General features: G+C 46.7%; 1 protein-coding gene across 1 annotated transcript in view; it reads left to right on the top strand.

The window, feature by feature from the left end:
* Window positions 1-14511, top strand: part of ARHGAP31 (Rho GTPase activating protein 31) — a 144822-nt gene that overhangs the window by 91599 nt on the left and 38712 nt on the right. The window contains exons 4-6 of the mRNA XM_004606702.2: window positions 6342-6424; window positions 8485-8592; window positions 9148-9290. Coding sequence (XP_004606759.2) covers window positions 6342-6424; window positions 8485-8592; window positions 9148-9290 — 334 coding nt within the window. The remainder of the gene's footprint in view (window positions 1-6341; window positions 6425-8484; window positions 8593-9147; window positions 9291-14511) is intronic.

Here is a 14511-nt window from a genome sequence, read left to right as displayed (position 1 = left end):
TCTGTGTCAAATCTCTTTTAACCTTTCTCCTGTAAAGATGCCTATGATGGCATTTACAGCCCACTGGAATAATCCAGAATAATCTCATCTAAAGATTCATAAATTTCATTACAGCTATGTTCTTTTCCCAAGGTATCACACTTGGATTAGGATTTATAGCATTAGGAGCAGTTATTCAACCTATAACATTACATTCTCTTTTTATATGAGAGGCAATATTCATTTTAGATGAAATTCCAGTTTGGTTGGATTGAGTCAGCTAATGTTATTAATACCCCAAATAGCAAAAATTACTGCTTTGATATTTTTAGAGAAGTCAGTATTAAACTTTTTGTTTTGTTTTGAGGCCATACCCAGCAGTGCTTAGGACTTACTCCTAGCTCTGTGTTCAGGCATCACTCCTGGTGGGGCTCAGGGGACCATATGGGGGCTAGGGATCAACTCAGGTAGGTCATATGGAAGGCAAATGCCCTGCCTGCGGTACTATCTCTCTAGCCCAAATTCTTTGTCCAATTTTGATTGAAGTCTTTTCCGAGTGTATCACCCTCTCTTAATATATCAGCCTAGTGGATCACTTTCTTTATTAAATGGTAAGCTTCCTGAGAACAAGAACTGTGCTATTTTGTGCATTATTTTGTTTCTTTTTCCTGCTCCCTAGCTACTGGAAAATGTGACTAATGCTTGCTAAACATTCCCTGGCAGATTTGTTGATCCACACACATCATTTAAAATGTTCCTTGGGGTGGATAACTAGTATGTGGCAACAGGCAAAGCCGGGCCAGCTGTGACCTTGAGATGGTTGCCATGGGAGCTGGTGGCTAACTGCTCTGGTTTGCAAGGAACACCCCCAGTTTTAACCCTGGAAATCCCAGGCCCCAAGAAACCCTTCAACCTCAGGCAAAAAGAGATGATCAGTCACCTTGCCAGGAATAGCGAAGACCCTGTGTTGAGGTGAGCTGCCTTATCAGCACTTGTGTTCCTCTCTCTGCAGTGCCAAATCGCCTCGGATGGCACTTTCCCAGAAGGCTGCATGCTTGGCATTTCCCAAAACAAGACATGGACTTAATCCCTTACTTGTGTCTTTCTGTTTCCACTTTCTTACTTCATTCAACAAATATCTATTGGGCATCTACTATGTATTCTTGGTAGGGACTATTCTAGGTATTGGAGATTTAATGGTGAAAAAGATATAAAAATAAAAACAACCTTCTCCCCCCTCCCCCCCTCAAAAAGAAAAAAAGCCCCCAGAATCCGGCTCTCATGAAATTTATGGTTTAAGGAAGGGGATGATAATAAATGAAAATAGTATAGCACGTAGTGGATTGCAATGCAAGTGACCACCAGTTCAGTCCTCAGCATCACATATGATCCCCCAAGTCCCACTAGGAGTGATCACTGAGCACAAAGCCAGGAGTAAATCCTGAGCACAGCTGGGGAATGGTCCAATATCAAAACCAAAAAAGCATAGCTTATTCATGGTTCTTAGTATTATAGTTCTATAATAAGAACCATGAAAAGTCCTTTTTTTTTTTAATAAATGAATGGACTGGATCGATAGCACAGCGGGTAGGGAATTTCCTTGCACACTACCAACCCAGGTTTGGTTCTTCTGTCCCTCTTAGAGAGCCCGGCATGCTTCCGAGAGTATCCCGCCCCCCACGGCAGAGCCTGGCAAGCTCCCCGTGGCGTATTCGATATGCCAAAAACAATGGAGATGTTACTGGTGCCCGCTTGAGCAAATCAATGAACAACGGGATGACAGTGCTACAGTGCTATAATAAATGAATGCAGAATACAGGAGAGACCATGACAGAGACTGCTATTTTCACTAGGGTACTCGGCGTCCTTCCATGAGATGATATTTGAACAGAGAAAAGGATGAAGCAAGGGAATGAAATGAGTAAATATCTACAAAAGGGACCAAGAAAAAATAGCAGGTGCAAAGGCACTAGGGGGACAAGGTGGGCTGGCTCTAGGGAATGTGTAGGGGCCAGCACGATCCACATGGACTGCGAAACGAGAGGTGATGAGCCACCTGGACCAGGTCACAGTTCACATACTGGCACTTGTTTACCGGGATAGCAAAAATAGATACTAGGACGGTTGCTTCTGGAGACCGTGGTTCTGTAGTGGGAAGGTAGATGAACTTTCTGTGTACGCTTTTGAATAGCTTGTATTTTTAAAACCATGTGCAGAGTTTAATCATTCATCAGACCGCTTAAAGTCATAAAAGCAGCTTTACACAATGTTTTAAAACAAGGAATGAAAAACAAAAGGCCAAGACTGAGCTCCTGTTAGGGTAGAATGGGAGAGCGTTGTGCCTGGGGGTGGAGATGCAGGGACAGCTGTGGTGCTGGGGAAACAGACATGGAAAGAGGCTTCCCTGGAGGAGCTAAGAGCCACCGTCCTCCTAGGGGCTGGAGCGATAGCACAGCGGGTAGGGTGTTTGCCTTGCACGCGGCCAACCCAGGTTCAATTCCCAGCATTCCATATGGTCCCCTGAGCACTGCCAGAAGTAATTCCTGAGTGCAGAGCCAGGGATAACCCCTGTGCATTGCTGGATGTGACCCCCCAAAAAAATAAATAAAAAAGCAAGAACCACCGTCCTCAAGAATTGGAAAGCCTGAGAGTACCAGCCATCACAGATACTTCTAGATGAAGATCGCCGTGACTCTGCTAATGCTGCATGAAACTGTATTTCGGACAGTTTCTGCTACCTCCCCAACCCTACCCCATGATGGGCTCCGCAGTCCCAATGGGGGAATAGAAAGAAAAGCAATGTTAGGTCTGGCCAGAGCCAGACCCCTCCAGGAGAAACAGGAGGATCAAAAGAGCTTCCGAATGGGATGGGGGTAGAGGCTGTGAATAATGAAATAAGCTCAACCCCAGATGGGACCTGCAGGCACCATCGGATGCCCCTGCCTGGTTTCTCGGAGAATGAAGATGACTAACAGCTTCCTAAATTATTGAGAAGACTTTCCATGAGGGCTGCTCTATTGACCTGCACCTTTTTTCCCCAGACACATTTTTGTAATGGGTGGAGTGGAGAGCAGGGAGTCTGCAAAGTTCTTTCCAGTTTTGCAGAGAGAAAGCAAGCCCCTCCTTCTCCCCTCTTTGCAAAACAGAGTGTGGGAGGGTAGGAGCTGCATTCCCTAACAATCTCCCCCAATTGTTCCCTGGTGGTTTTTTCCCTTTATCCTTTTAGAAGGCTTTCCTTGAAGTAAGTGGTCTCTACCAATCCACTTTCTCTCTATTTTAATTAATTAATTAATTAATTTTGGGCCTTGGGGCCACACCTGGTGGTGCTCAAGGCTTACTCCTGGCTCTGCACTCAGGGTTCACTCCTACTGGTGCTCGGGGGACCATATGGGATACTGGAATTAGAATCCTGGTTGGTTGCCTGCAAAACAAGTGCTTGACCTGCTGCAAGATCTCTCTGGCCCCCAACAAACCCGCTTTCTAAATGACAGTTCCAGGAAGAGAGCGAGGTGCCCTTCTCTGTCCAGTGCCCCGTTTTTGCGCCAGCCCTCTGCATCCTGCATGTGACCGTTGCGGCAAACCCACTAGAGATAAGACTCCTGAACTGGGACCCTCCTAGTCCCGAGTTACTCCCCACCTCTGCAAAGAAAATGAAAGTTCAAGTTTTCCAGTGTGGATTCTAGAGTATTGATTGCCCTTTCAAAATTGTGGGCTTTCGGGGGTTTTTTGGGGGTTTGTTGTTGTTGTTGTTTTTTGCTTTTTGGGTCACACCTGGCGATGCACAGGGGTTACTCCTGCCTCTGCACCCAGGAATTACTCCTGGCGGTGCTCAGGGGACCATATGGGATGCTGGGAATCGAACCTGGGTCGGCCGCGTGCCAGGCAAACACCCTACCCGCTGTGCTATCGCTCCAGCTCCTCGTTATTTTTTAATGTTATGAAACAAGCAGAAAAGCAGGGAAGGAAGCCCTGGCATGAAATGAGGTTTACTCATTCAATAAATACACAGGGGGCCCTACTAGACCCCAAGCACTGTGATAAGACATTGGTGGTTATTGGCACACCCTTGACCTTGCAGAGGAGACATCAGCCAGGGAAGCAGACAACAAACAGCAAACCTAACAGACTTATAGTGCGGGTCTTGGTGGTGAGCACCATGAAACCCAGAGGGGCCAAGTAAGCACCTTCGGGTTCTCTAAATTAGAACAGAGGTGCACATAAAGTGAAGTTTCTTTCACTTCCTGATGCCTAACAATTCTCATTTCGAGAGTTTGAACAGCTAAAGACTAAGTAAAGGTAACAGGATAAGCAAGTCACACTTGGATCTGGAGTGATAGTACAGCAGGTAGAGCATTTGCCTTGCACGCAGCCAACTCAGGTTCAATTCCCAGCATCCCATATGGTTCCCTGAGCACTGCCAGGAGTAATTTCTGAGTGCAAAGCCAGGAGTAAGCCCCAAGCATCACCAGGTGTGACCCAAAAAGAAAAGAAAATCACACTGTGATTTATAATTGAATTGCAGTAGTCAGTATTTACTAAGCCAAGGAATGTAATTTATAATGACACTTCATCTTGGAAGTGCCCCCTAGCAGTGCTCAGGAGGCCTGAGGGCCATTCCCAGTGATGCTCAGCCAACCAGAATGGTTCAGTGTGAAGGCGGAGGGTACTGTGCTGCCAGGGCCCTATGGTGTGGGGAACCACCAGGTCTCCAAGGCCACTTCTGGTCATGCTCAGGGTGCTAGGGGTCAGACCCAGGCTTGAGCGCTGACCACTGTGCCATCTGTTGATTCCTGGTGTTACTTATTTCATGCAAATGTAAAGCAAAATCACAGCAGCAGAAGGAAATATAAGATGGTGTAAGTTACATCTACCTGTGCATTCAAATCATAACTGTGGGGACTGGAGAGAGAGAATAGCAGGTAAGCACTGGACTGGCCAGCTCAGACCAGAATTCAATTCCCTGCAACCCCTATAGTCCCCTGAACACTGCAGGACTGATTCCTGAGAACAGCCAGGAGTAAGCCCCGAGCACCATTGGGGTGTGGCTCAAAAACCACACAAAAAGAACATCATAAAGATGAAAGTGAATTTAAGAGTCCCTTTAAAAATCTTAATCTGGGTGGGACCACATGAGTATATGAAGATGAAAGAACTCATTAGCTGTAGTTTAAGATTGCTATGTTTTTCAGAATGATCTCTCTTCTGTGGGATATAAAGAAATAACAAATAACCAAAGGCAACAGCCGGAGAACAGATCTACGAACTGAACTTACCAGGGTGGGGCACAGAGGTGGGGATTGGATGAGGTGGGGGACACTGGTGGAGGGGGCAGTGCCGGAACATAGAATGCATCAAACCCTGTCGTGAGCAGTGTTATAATCACGGTGCTTAAACAAGGATGAGTCAGTTATAATATATTAAAATGGTACCTCTTTAAACAAGGTGTGATTGCCACTGACCTTGAGTATGGGTCGCTCGCATGCTGGTGTTTCCAGGAACTCCAGCATATTGCTGAGAGGGGACCCAGAGCCCGGGCACCGATGGGACAGAACCTTAGGACGATGAGGAGATGAGGGAAATAAGTTGGGGCTGCCTTCGTTGTGCAGAGACCCCAGGAAAGCGGAAGAGGAATGTGGGTCAACTGTGATGACACTGCCTGGTTGTCGCCCATCCCTCTCCATGACAATCCCGAGCTGAGGAAGGAACAATAGGGCTACACAGGGAATCACCAGAGACAAGTCCTGGAGAGGCTGCCCACCCACCGGCCAGGCCTGCTCAGCCTAGAAGGCTCATGTGGCTGCTCTCTGGCACCTGGGACAGGCAGCCACATGGCAGCAGGGTCATGGGATAGTGTCCTGTTAGGTGGACAGTGGCTTCTGCACTGTTTGGATGAGGACTCATGCAGCCCTGACACCCGTCTCTCCATCCCCGTCCGTTTGTCTTTTGAGTGAGTCCCTGTGACACTTCCATATAAGCCAGGCTTCTGTACCAGACGCTCAAGAACGTGTGGAAGCTGAGCCGTGCACACAACCGGGTGTGCACCCTGTTTCACGCTTCACACCCCGAATCCACCAGAAATTTTGGAGCTTGTTTCTGCTGGAAAGTCAGACCATGGTACTGACTTTGGGGCAGGTGCTCCCTACCAGGCAGCTCACCTGGGTTTGATCCCTTGCATCACATACGGACCTGTAAGTAGTTCCAGGAGTGACTGAACACGACCAGGTGTGGCCCCCAAACTAAACGGCAACCCAAAAAGTCATGCCACACAGCAGGCTCTCGAGGCGCAGAGCCCAGACTCCAGCCACAGACGCAGTGGCTGTGCACCACCTGCCTCTCACCCAGCCACTGCTTCTTTCCTACAGGAGGCCGTGTCACATTGCCCAGAGGAAGGCCAACTGGCCAGAATCCAGAATGTTATCCAGAAGCTTCCCCCGTCCCATTACAGGTAAGAACCCTTGGTTTGTTGCAGTGTCTGGACGATGCCATGCCAAAGGCACGCTGGCTGCACAGAAAGGAGCAAATAGCCCCAGTGATAGTAGAGCACGTAGAATGCTTACCTTGCAGAAAGTTCATCTGGGTCCAATGTCCAGGGCCCCTGTAGTCTCTTGAGTCTTTCCAGGAATGTTCTTAAGCACAGAGCCAGGAGTCAGCCGTGAGCACTGCGGGGTTTGACTCAAAAGCCAAAAGAAAAATAAAAAAAGAAAGGAGTGAGTTTCACAGAGACCTTCCCGGACACCCCTGAGGCAGGCGAAGAGGCCCCTTTTCTCAGAGCAAGCTGAGTCCTGACCAGTAACATGGATGGGGAGGGGCCGCTCCGTCCAGGCTGCTCCCAGGAGCCCCAGTAGCTGCGCTTACCACAGAGACCAGCCTGTCTGCGATGCCCTTGGCCCCTACCTGCCTTCCAGCAGAGCCAGCCATGTGATTGGGGGCTCCATAACGGGACCTGCCTGGACGCATGAGCATGTGGCTGACTCAGTGACTCGTCAGTAGCACCCCTAAATCATGCCACCCTTTCACTCAATTTTCCCAACTTAATTTTATCTCATTTTACTGCCTTTCCCAGAATTCTGGATGCCTGCCCTTTATTTACAATGGAAGAATTTGATGTGCAATCAGAATGAACTTTCTATTGACAGTCCATGTTATGCATCCATGGACTGAGCTCCTTGAGAGAAGGGATCACTAAGTCCATGACGGTTGGAGAGATCGCTCGGGATGGGAGATGTGTGCTAAAAGTAGATTAAGGACCAAACATGATGGCCTCAGTGTCTGTATTGCAAACCATAATGCCCCAAAGTAGAGAGAGAGTAAGAAGGAAATTGTCTGTCACAGAGACAGGGTGTGGGTTCGGGTGGGGGTAGCAGGAGGGATATTGGGGACATTGGTGGTGGCAAATGTGCACTGGTGGAGAAATGAATGTTCTATCATTTTATGACTGAAACTCAAAACATGGAAGCTTTGTAACTGTATCTCACAGTTACTCAATTAAAAAAAAAAAGAAGAAGAAGAAAAGAGTTTCCTAATAAGTGGCAGGGGTTGTGAGGAGGATTTTAGGTGGGGGGCAGGGGAGGTGAAGGCAGAGTAGAGGGATAGATTTGGGCCACACCCAGCAGTGCTCAGGGCTTGCTCCTGGCTCTGCACTCAGGGATCAGTCTAACGGGCTCAGGGGACCACATGGGATGCTGGGAGTTGAACTCAGGTCAGCCATGTGCAAGTCAAATGCTCTAACTGCTGTTCCATCACTCTGGCCTCTAAAAGGATTCTTTTTTTAGGGAGCTGGCTTCAAGAGCTTTTGTTTTCTTCTGTATGAGGGCGCCTTCCCAGCCATGCTGAGGGCTATAGGGCCACCCAAGTAGCCCTTTGGAAAGCCTTATGGTTCCAGGGATCCGATTCAAGGCCTAGCGTATACAGAGCACACATTCTACCCCTTTGTACTCCACTCTTTTGATATTTTTTCTGGAGGGTGGGGGTTGGAACCACACCTGGTTGTGCTCACAGGCTGTTTCCTCCTGGTGCTCAGAGGACCACTTGAGGTGCTAAGATAGAACCAAAGTCAGCTGTATGCAAGGCCAGCTCCCTACCCCCTGTATTAGCCCTCCACACATGCCCCTCCTCTCCCTTTGAGCTTCTTCCCAGCTGGTTTCAAGATCCTGTGAGGATAGTTCTGCTGGGGTGAAGGAAGGAACAGGTTGCAACTAAGACCCAAGACTCTGGGTGTGGCACTTGCCCACTTCTGACTCTAGCTCATATTTCAGAGGCCTCAGCTGACTTCCAACAAGATTGTCCCCCTTCCCCACCCCGAGCCAGCATGCCTAAGGCCAAGAAAATTACTTCCATCAATCTTGGTATCTTCCTGACATTCCTCCAAAATTTATGAGATTGAAATATTTAGAGTCTCTTAAATCCAAATTTAGCAATTACCTCCAGATGTCCAGCTCCACAGAGGCACTGCAGTTTCTTACTTTGTCCAGATGCATATGAATATATGTCTATTAACCGTTCCAGGACCTTGGAATACCTGATTCGACACCTGGCCCACATCGCCTCCTTCAGCAGCAAGACCAACATGCACGCACGGAACCTGGCACTGGTGTGGGCACCAAACCTCCTCAGGTAACCACCATCCCAGTGTGATGCGAAGGAATATTGGAGCCTGGGGCACCATGGTGGAGTGTAGCAGTAGGACTCGCAGTGACTCTGAGTAACCTGCTAACCTGCTAACCCCACCTCATTCCAAAGGTGCCAGAGATGTGATTAGAGATGTGGGCTCTGTGAGTTATTATCTTCTGAAAAAGCCTTTCTGTGTCTATGACTCATTGGCTTTGATGGGCTTGGTTTATAACCTGAATTAATGACTTCATAAATGCTGCCCTGTCCCATAGAACAATTGGATGAGAAAGGAGGGTATCCCAAAAGGATGAAAAAAACCAATTCTTGCATAGCCACGGATGTGTGTTTATAATCTTGCTATCTGTGATACCTGGAAACTGTTTTAAATTTGTTCCGTCCATTGGGTTCATGACCCTTGGAGAGTCCCTTACTTGGACTTATAAAGTGAGAATAGTCCACTCATGTCTAAACTGTAGGCAGTTGGGAACCAGACTTATTTGTAGTACCCAGTATTCTCACTGAATTCCCCGCACTGAATGTGTTTTTTCCACGATTCAGATCCAAAGAGATCGAAGCCACTGGCTGCAGTGGAGACGCAGCCTTCCTTGCTGTCCGGGTCCAGCAGGTGGTGATCGAGTTCATATTGAATCATGTGGAGCAGATCTTCAACGGTGGCGCCCCTGCGTCTCTGGGGAATGACGGTAAAGACTTCTCCTGCCACATCCTGAGCAGCCAGTTCTTCTTTTCTAGTCATGGGGTATAAGAGTAAGTTGAGGTGGGCTTGGCTCTAGCTCTGTCTGTGAGATGACTCTTATGTGCTGAGATGAGGGGATTGTGCATATATACATTTATAATGCCCCCAAAAGGGATTTGTGTGTGTGTGTGTCGGGGGTGGGGAGAAGGGGTAGTATTGTAGATGATTCAACATACTTGTGGTCCCTTGCCTATGTGATCAGTCCATGAATGCCTTGTGGCCAAACTGGAATCACGTTCTATGGTTTTGGTGAGGAGTTGTTGTTAATTTCAATAACTTTAACTACTAGAGTTCACCTTTCCTGATACTTCAAAAGATGCTTCTGCCTTCGCTCTTAGGAGTGTACTTGGGGTGGGCGGGCGTTCTCTGTTGCACTGGGCCTGAGCAGCACTGCATTGTGGGGCCCACGCACTGAATTCTCTTGTCCACTGTTGAGTGTTGCTAAGTATGGATCCTCAGCCCCGTGAGCACTGCCTCGGTGGCCAGGAAAAAATGAGAAAGGATTGCCATTTCAGTCCTGAAGTCTTCGTAATGACCTAATGGACTCGAAGGATGGATTGCTTCCTGCTGCTCAAACTCATGTGTGCCCAGTGTAAAAGCCAGAAATCTGTTTCATCAAAGAAGCTGGTAATGGGCTCTAGTGTGCGCGTGGGCTTCCAGTATCAGGTCCCACCAGCATCACCGGGAAAGCCTGATGAACACACTTTGCTGGACAGCATCCCCAGAATTTCTCAGGGGCCCTGTCTGTCGTGCTGCTGGTCATTGATGTTTCTGCCAAGTTTCCTGCACGCGATTGCTGCTTGGGGCCACACTGGAGATGCTACACATGGCGGCTGAGAATTAGTCTGCAGAATGCACGTTATCTGATCAAAGCATCATTTTCTTTTTTTTAATGTTTTATTTATTTATTTATTATTTATTTATTTATTGAATCATCATGTGGAAAGTTACAAAGCTTTCAGGTTTAAGTCTCAGTTATACAATGCTCAAACACCCATCCCTTCACCAGTGCACATATTCCACCACCAAGAATCACATTATACCTCCCCCCACCCCCCACCTCCCCAGCCCCCCACCCCGCCTGTGTAACTGGTAAATTTCACTTTACTTTCACTTTACTTTGATTACATTCAATATTTCAACAAAAAAAACTCACTATTATTGTTTGGAGTTTCTCCCCCCTAAAGTCAGACCTGCTGAAAAGGAAGTATTTGATAATTTGTTTTCCATTGCTGAGAATGAAGAGATATGAGGTCGAGTGGCCGCACTAGTGGCCACATGGTTTTGTATTTCTGTATTTTAGTATTTTATTAACTAAGTCCAGAGAAATATCTGCCAGAAATTGCATCATTGTAAGCTTGTACCTCTCAGCTACTTTATATTTCACATATGAGTGCAATCTTTCTATGTCTGTCTCTCTTTCTGACTCATTTCACTCAGCAAAAGCATCATTTTCTAATTTGGCTAATTGAATTGGAGGGGTGGTGGGGAGAAATGACCAAGTATTTCATCACAATAATCAATTTCATTTAACATCAAATTTTGATTTCTGGTAGAACTATTCGCTCCCCTACCCTTCTCTCTCTCAGATTTGTATTTATGACCTTTCTCTTAAAAAGCATTTTTATTGGGGCTGGAGCATTAGCACAGCGGGTAGGGCGTTTGCCTTGCACGCGGCCGACCCGGGTTTGATTCCCAGCATCCCATATGGTCCCCTGAGCACTGCCAGGAGTAATTCCTGAGTGCAGAGGCAGGAGTAACCCCTGTGCATTGCCGGGTGTGACCCAAAAAGCAAAAAAAAAAAAAAAAAGCATTTTTATTGAAACTAGGATAATAGCTCAAAGGCCTGGAGTGCTTGCTCTGCATATGAGGTGACCTGGGTTCCATCTCTGGCACCTCATGGGCCCCCAAGAACTCCATGAGCTGTCCCAAAGTAACTAGCTCCTGACAACACCTAGGTGGGCCTAAAAAACATAGTGATAAAATTCACATAACAGGCACTGGAACAATAGTACAGCGAGTAGGGTGTTTGCCTTGCATGCGGCCAACCCAGGTTTGATTCCCAGCATCCCATATGGTCCCCTGACCCAAATTTTAAAAATAATAATAAAAAATTCAAATAACTAAAGTTCAGCATTTTAATAATTTTAACGTGCACAATTTGTTTGTTTTGTTTATTTTCTTTTTGGGGCCACACCTGGCAATGCATAGGGCTTACTCCTGACTCTGCACTCAGAGATCACTCCGCATGGTGCTTGAAGGACCATGTGGGATGCCAGGGATCAAGCCATGTTGGCCACACTCAAGGCAAATGCCCTACCCGTTGTACTATCTTTCCAGCTCTACTGTTCTGTAGTAGTTCTCAGCCCCTAAAGGACACAGTTTGGCAGTATCTCACATACTTATACACTGTATAACCATCACCACTACCTAAATATAAAATATTTTTATCACTTCACGGGGCTGGAGCAATAGCACAGCGGGTAGGGCGTTTGCTTTGCACGCGGCCGACCCGGGTTCAATTCCCAGCTACCCATATACTCAGGGGTAATTCCTGAGTGCAGAGCCAGGAGTAACCCCTGTGCATCGCCAGGTGTGACCCAAAAAGCAAAAAAATATATATATATATATATTTTATCACTTCAAAAAAGAAACCTGTACACATACCCTTTGTACTGTCTCTCCATCCCCTATTTTTTGGGGGGGTAGGGACACATCTGTCTGTGCTCAGGACTTACTCCTGGCTCTGCACTCAAGTGTTACTCTTCAAAGTGCTCAGGAAACCATATATGGTGCTGAGGATTGAACTCAAGACTGGCCAACATGCAAGGCAAACTTCTTACCTTACACTATCGCTCCAGCCCTCTTCTATTTTAACTCTCCCACTTAAATAGATTTTTAATTGCAAGCCACAATGCATCCTCTTATGAAAGTAATTGAGAAGTAACATGAAGTATTCATCCTTTGGAGTCAGGCAGCAATTTTGGAGAGACTAATCCTTTGCCGGTAAGTACTGCAGGCACCCACATGCATTGCCTTTTTGACTTGCCACAGCAACCACCAGTTACCAACCTTGCTTTTCACAGAAGAAATTAGAGAGCCTGAAAACGAACCACCCAAAGTCACATGGCAGAACTGAACAGTGAATTTAAATCTTTCCTTAACTCTGGCTGGAAAAAAATATAAGTAAACAATTAAGGAGAATTAGAGAAAAGACAGCAAATCCCACCCAAGGCAGTACGTGTTGCTCCTGATTCTACCCTCCTGATTCGGCCTGTTCTCATGGGACTATTGCCTTAACCACCTGTTATTCTGCATGTTGAAATCCAAGTTTCTCCTGAGCTTTTAACCCATTGTTTTCATTCTTGTGTTTTGGGGGGTGGGAGAGAGGAGGGGCTCACCCCCAGGGCTTGGGCCCTGGAGGCCAATTCTAGAGCTACTTGGCTCAGCTCTGCAGGTCTGACAGTTGGTTTTTAGCCCAGTAAGACAGAGCGGCTCAGGCCTGGACATGATAGGGGGCCACAAGGTGCTGGGCTCACCGCCCCCACCCTTAAATGCTTATTAGTCAAAGCATTTTTCATTTAAGTGTTTTTGTTGTGAACTCACTTTCACTGTGGTAAAGTGCTATGCTTCATGTATGTACCGAAGAATAAGCTATACTTTCTAGAACTGTAGATTTGGAAATGGGTTCTATGTCAAACTGGAGAGCTCTTGCAAATCATAGAGTTCAATTCCTCAATTGAAAAAAAAAAAAAGTAAAAGCTACATGAAGGCCAGAACGCTGTGGATATGGCCAAGACTGAGAACACAAATATGTACTGAATGCCAGGTACCGTCAAAAAAGGCAAAGGCCCTGCTCTGAAATCAGATGGGCAAGAAGGAAGTTTACAGGTAAATAGTATCACTTCAAAGACAATAAATACTCTGAGGAAACTCCTGAAAGGCTACGTGATGGTTAGTGACTTGGGGCTGTTTGGGGGGAACAGAGTGACCCTTGTTTCTGAGGAAATCTTCTTTGAACAGGAAATTATCTTTGTCATTCCTTTTGAATGACAGAAGGAAGCAGTCCTTTGATGTGTGCATGTGGGGGAAGGCATGTCCCAATCAGAAGAGCGAGAGTACAGTGCAAGGTGGGAAGGAGCTTGGTGTGACAGAGAGTAGGTGTGTGGCCGGGTGCCCCAGTAGGCATCAGAGGTCAAAGGCCTGGAATCCAGTGCTGGAAGACATGATGAGAATCTCATTTTTCCCCCCTTTGTTTTTATTGTAGACTTTAATTTCTGCGGTTTTGCATGTTTTCTATTAAGCACAATACAGACAGCTATATATATATATATATATATATATATATATATATAAATATATGTATGTATATTGTACATATATATGTATAATTTATAGCTATGTACATATGTGTTATGGAAGTCTACATTCAATGCTTTTGGGGGTGGGGGGAGAGAGAATTGCTTGGGAGGCCCAAAAACCCATCCCGGCAATGATTTAGTGCAAGTGCCCAAGGAAACAGTCCTGCTCAGGCCCTAAGTGTCCAGGATTAACCTGATCGCCCCAAAGTGCTCAGAACCCCCCAGAGATCTGCCTGGAAATGCTCCGGGAACCATGTGCTGACAGGAATTGAACTTGTATCAAACACCTGCACAAGAGAAAGTACCCACCATGCTGTCCGCCCTGATAACTCTTTGCTATATACCTTTTTTTAAAATTTATTTTTCCCTATTTATTTTTATTAGTGAATCACCGTGGGGGTACCGTTACAGACTTACAAACTTTCGTGCTTGCGTTTCAGTCATACAATGTTCGAGTACCCATCCCTCCACCAGTGCTCATTCATTTCCACCAATGGTCCCTGCATCCCTCCCACCACCCCCACCCCACGTCATCCCCCCACCCCGACTCTGTGGCAGGGCATTCCCTTTTGCTCTCTCTTTCCTGTTGGGTGTTGTGGTTTGCAGTAGACGTATTAAGTGCCTTATGTTCAGCCTATAGTCTACTTTCAGCCGACCTCTCCCATCCCGAGTAGCACCCTTAACTTGGTGGTCCTAGCACCCTTAACTTGGTGGTCCCTTCTCTATCTGAGCTGCCTTTTCTTCCAGTATGCAAGACTGGGTTCTAAGCTGTGGAGTAATTCTCCTGGTACTAATCTTTGCTGTTCT

The sequence above is a fragment of the Sorex araneus genome, chromosome 2 (assembly GCF_027595985.1).
Source record: "Sorex araneus isolate mSorAra2 chromosome 2, mSorAra2.pri, whole genome shotgun sequence".
In the NCBI taxonomy this organism is placed as follows: domain Eukaryota; kingdom Metazoa; phylum Chordata; class Mammalia; order Eulipotyphla; family Soricidae; genus Sorex; species Sorex araneus.
Note: the sequence above shows the minus strand (reverse complement) of the source record. Positions and strands in the feature narration are given on the sequence as shown.